Here is a 5,000-nt window from a genome sequence, read left to right as displayed (position 1 = left end):
ATGTGTTTTGAGAAAGAGTACTGCTGTCTATGATCCCAAGAACACCCTCCTCACCATCATGCATGAAAGTGGTATCATTATGGTTTGAGGGTGTTTGTCTGGCCAAGGCACAGGACAACTTCACATCGTCAACGAATGGATGGAGGGAGACATGTAATGTGCAATCCTGAGTGCAAACGTCCTTCCCTCCACCACTACACTGAAGGGTGGGCCATTTATGGATCTCCCAACATGACAATAATACACAACATACAGTCAAAGCAAATAAGGAGTGGCTCAATAAGAAGCATATTAAAGTCGTGAAGTGGCCTAGACAGTCTCCAAATATTAACCCTATAGTAATTCTATGGAGGGAACTGAACCTCCCATTTACCAAGCCACAGCCACAAACTATTAATGTTTTAGAGATAATGTGCAAAGAAAAATGGGCAAAAATATTTTCTACTATATGCACAAACATTGTCATCAACTAAAAGAAGCATCTGACCTCAGTGCTAGACAACTAGGACTTTGCCACAAAGCACTTTATCTTCTTTAGCTAGAGGGGTCAAATACTTATTTGCCTAAATTAAATACAAATAAATTAAAATATATTATTTTAAGTTATTCTCTGGAATTTCTTTTTGATATTCTGTCTCTCCATGTTTGAATACATATTATCATAAATTTATAGACTGATCATGTATTTATTAGTGGGCAAACTGGCAAAATCAGCAAGGGATCAAATACATATTGGACTCACTGTATGGTTTACATATAGTAGGCCTACTTCTGTCAGGGCTGTTACAGTCAAGACACACAATATAAGAAATTCTGAATTGAATTTGTTTACTGAATAGATATGAATTAGAGTAGGTGGTATGGCTCTGTTCAGAGGAGTCCCCTGGTTTCCATGAGCAGCAAAGAAAGCAGAGATTCAGGGGATGGCCGCAGCATAGGGAATGCTCACCCAATTTAAGATTAGGAGAGCAAACAATTCCCCCATGAACAGAGCAGGCAACATGACAAGGAGTAGCCCATGCCGTGTTGGGGTTGGTGGGTTGTGAAGAAGCGGGCAGTCAGGAGTTGGGAATAAAACAGAGAACTTTTAAAAAGGCACCCAATTTGAAACTGACCAATGAGGAGCAAGGAGAGTTGATTAGCTGGTCATCTGAGACAAATAAGCAGCAAGGTCTTGAGTACCATGGCCTGGCCAGAACTAACGCTAGCTAGCGCTTGTACAGTATATACTGTATGTCAGTGGTGTGAATGATCACCACCAGGATGATTGATAGCTCTCGCCTGTGTAGTGGCATATATCTAGGAAGTTGAAGCTCAGTAAAAAACAAACAAACAAAAAAACGCTTGAAAAGACGTGTGTAACAAGTGTGTAACTTGATGACTTATTATTGATTTATTTTCACATAGGCTAGTCAGTCAGCGTAACCTAACACCCCTCCACTTTGAGAGAATATAACTGTAGGCTTTCTTACAGCCATTACACAGTCTTACAGCCATTAGACTAATAATAATAATGATGTAACACTTCTGGTTTCATTCATTTCATGACCACTCAGCCATCTTCCTTCCTGTCCACCTGTGGTGAGCGGGTTGCTAAGCAACAAGAGTAGGCTAGGTTAGCTGCAGGAGGCTAGGGCTATACCTATTTCTAGAAACAGGCTGTGGTGTGAGGTGTCATCACACCCATTTTTTTGCTCTGGCCTACTTGCGTTGTCAAACCGTTTTTCTGTGGGACATGCAAAGAGCGTTACTGTGTCTCAGATGGTGCACTTGTGGACTTCGGACTCCATGTTTTATTGCGTAATTAATAAGCCATATGCACTGAAACATGAGCACTGACATGTTTAAAGTGAAGCTGTCCCATTTTTGGAAATAAGCTTGTTTTACACCTCCCCTTGAGTTAAATAATAGGGTTTAACCGTTCTCCTATACTTTCAGTATGGCAGTGCAAATTTTAAGTCCAAGCTAGCAGTTAACATTGAGTCCTATGAGACCAGTTAGCAGCCAGCTGGTCTCATAGGACTCAATGTTAACTGCTTGCATGGAGGTAAAATTTGCGCCTCTATACCATGAGAACGGTGGAAAGTATAGGAGAACGGTAAAACCCTATTATTTAACTCAAGGGGAGGTTTAATATGAGCTTTTTTTCCAAAAATGGGACAGTATCACTTTAGGTGCACCACTTGAGATCCAGCACGTACTGTATCTAGCATTCATGAAATGCCTCCATCATGCTGCTGGTTGGCCCTGTAGTTGATAAACCTATCCCTTGCCTTATTTTTGGCCTTATGCCGCAACATTGAAATACATACCGGCACTTCGCCAAGTGAACTAGCCCCATCCGTCAGCAGCCCAAATTAAGTTTGCCTGCGAGTGGGTAGCCTCGGACAATGCCCCAATGCCCTGAATCCGGCAGACCAATCACAACGCAGGAGACTTGTTTTGATTTGTTTTGAATCTTTGGATGCAAAGCGGACATTGTTTCTGAGGGACTGACGACAAAGCGTTGGCCAATTGGCACAGACACAGTTTGAAAAACAGCGGGTTGTTTCCATCAACAATCTCTCGATGTGTCATTCATCGGGGCCAGACTAAATTACACATTTAATCTCACATTTAGTCTGATTTATCAGGCTAATAATACATATAAAGTGGAGGCATGCGATTTTCTTTCCTCACGTCTCTCTTTGTACTGATGTCTGTACTGCTTCTGTATTAGATGGTGGTGCTGATGTCTGTACTGCTTCTGTATTAGATGGTGGTGCTGATGTCTTAACTGGTTCTGTATTAGGTGGTGCTGATGTCTGTACTGGTTCTGTATTAGGTGGTGGTGTGCAGAGTGCAGTGGCCCGGAGTACGGTGTAGTTCTACTCCAAACACAACTCTGTTACCTTTTTGGACAATGCCAATAAATCTATGACTATTGTGACTATCACATTACACTTAGCTGATGCTTTTATCCAAAGTAACTTACAGATATTTACAGGTTATTGTTGGTTACAGTCCCTGGAGCTGTGTGGGGTTAGGTAGGCCTACTGTACTTTACCCCAGCCATGGATGTGTGGTAGGGAGTGGTAGCCAGGGAGTGACGCAACACCTTCGGCATTGCAACTAGTCAGGTCAAGATTAATGCAAGTACTTTCTGAGTTCCTGCAAATATGGGAACTCCTTTCACTTTGTCGGGAAGCAAACAACCATAAGCAAACCAAACCATAAGCAAACCAAGGGAGGTCGGTCAACCATGCCGTTTGGGAAATGTTAATTGTTATGCTTTTGGTCAGACCAAGTCTCGAAGAGATTTGACGTCGATGATAATCAGGCTAAGGGAGTGGAAGGGTGAGATTTGAACCTGCCACTTTCTGATCTTAAGTCCATCTCACCTTAACCAATAGGCCATGACTGTCTGTATTCCCCTAACTGGTGCGTCATTGCCTTAAAATATGTTGGAAATGTGATGGCAACATCGTATTTATGTCGCCGTTTGACACAACAATGGTCAATCATGTCATCCCTACAGCCTATTTTTAATACCCTCATCGGTTTGCGGGCGTTCGCTAATAGCGTGTTTGCACACACACCTGATTTGAGACTGATCTCCATTCATTTCCAAGTGAACCAGGAAGTCTTTAAATGCTAACAAGAAATGCCGTAGAGTTCCGAGTACTTGTGCGCTCTCTTTGCCCTGTGCTAGTTCTGGCTTCCTCATGGTACCACGCACTGATGAAGGCTTGATAGCCGAAACGCATTTGCTTTTTGGACATGGTGGTAATATAAATAAATAATGAGACGCAGTTTGTGAGTGCGGATTTTTCTTCCTTAAATTGAACTGCTTGGTCTTTAATATCCTGTTCCATTGCTGCTGTCTCTGCTTCGCTAGTGCTGGTGTCTATCTCATTAGAATTGAATATTAGAATTTCATTTCATACTCTGCTCTCCTGTGTTCTAATGTTGGTGTGTGTGTGTCATATATTCTTCTCTCCTGTGTTCTAGTGCTGGTGTGTGTGTGTCATATATTCTTCTCTCCTGTCCCCTAGTGTTGGTGTGTGTGTCATATATTCTTCTCTCCTGTGTTGTAGTGTTGGTGTGTGTGTCATATACTCTTCTCTCCTGTCCCCTAGTGCTGGTGTGTGTGTGTCTTATTATATATTCTTCTCTCCTGTCCTCTAGTTTTGGTGTGTGTGTGTGTTATACAGGTATACTCTTCTCTCCTGTGTTCTAGTGCTGGTGTGTCATATATTCTTCTCTCCTGTGTTGTATTGCTGGTGTGTGTGTGTGTGTCTTATTATATATTCTCCTCTCCTGTGTCCCTTAGTGTGTGTGTGTCATATATTCTTCTCTCCTGCCCCCTAGTGCTGGTGTGTGTGTCTGCGTTCAACGTGGAGTCTGAGGCCTGGAGGAGGATGAGTGCAGCGGGGCCGTCGTTTGGGTACCGCGTCATTCAGGAGGACAGCTCAAGGTCAAACACCACAAACACCATCACTACACCACTATCATCATCACTACACCACTATCACTATCACTACACCACTATCACCATCACTACACCACCATCACCATCACTACACCACTATCACCATCACTACACCACTATCACCATCACTACACCACTTACACCATCACTACACCACCATCACCATCACTACACCACCATCACCATCACTACACCACTATCACCATCACTACACCACTATCACTACACCACTATCACCATCACTACACCACTATCACCATCACTACACCACCATCACCATCACTACACCACTATCACCATCACTACACCACTATCACCATCACTACACCACTATCACCATCACTACACCACTATCACTACACCACTATCACCATCACTACACCACTATCACCATCACTACACCACTATCACCATCACTACACCACCATCACCATCACCATCACTACACCACCATCACTACACCACTATCACCATCACTACACCACTATCACCATCACTACACCACCATCACCATCACTACACCACCATC

At 43.0% G+C, this 5,000-nt stretch overlaps 1 protein-coding gene across 1 annotated transcript in view; it reads left to right on the top strand.

Annotated features, from left to right (window-relative positions):
- The window catches only part of LOC134442464 (integrin alpha-M-like), a 47,845-nt gene that overhangs the window by 8,673 nt on the left and 34,172 nt on the right, over positions 1-5,000 (top strand). The window contains exon 3 of the mRNA XM_063192626.1: positions 4,351-4,456. Coding sequence (XP_063048696.1) covers positions 4,351-4,456 — 106 coding nt within the window. The remainder of the gene's footprint in view (positions 1-4,350; positions 4,457-5,000) is intronic.

The sequence above is a fragment of the Engraulis encrasicolus genome, chromosome 2 (assembly GCF_034702125.1).
Source record: "Engraulis encrasicolus isolate BLACKSEA-1 chromosome 2, IST_EnEncr_1.0, whole genome shotgun sequence".
Taxonomy (NCBI): Eukaryota; Metazoa; Chordata; class Actinopteri; order Clupeiformes; family Engraulidae; genus Engraulis; species Engraulis encrasicolus.
Note: the sequence above shows the minus strand (reverse complement) of the source record. Positions and strands in the feature narration are given on the sequence as shown.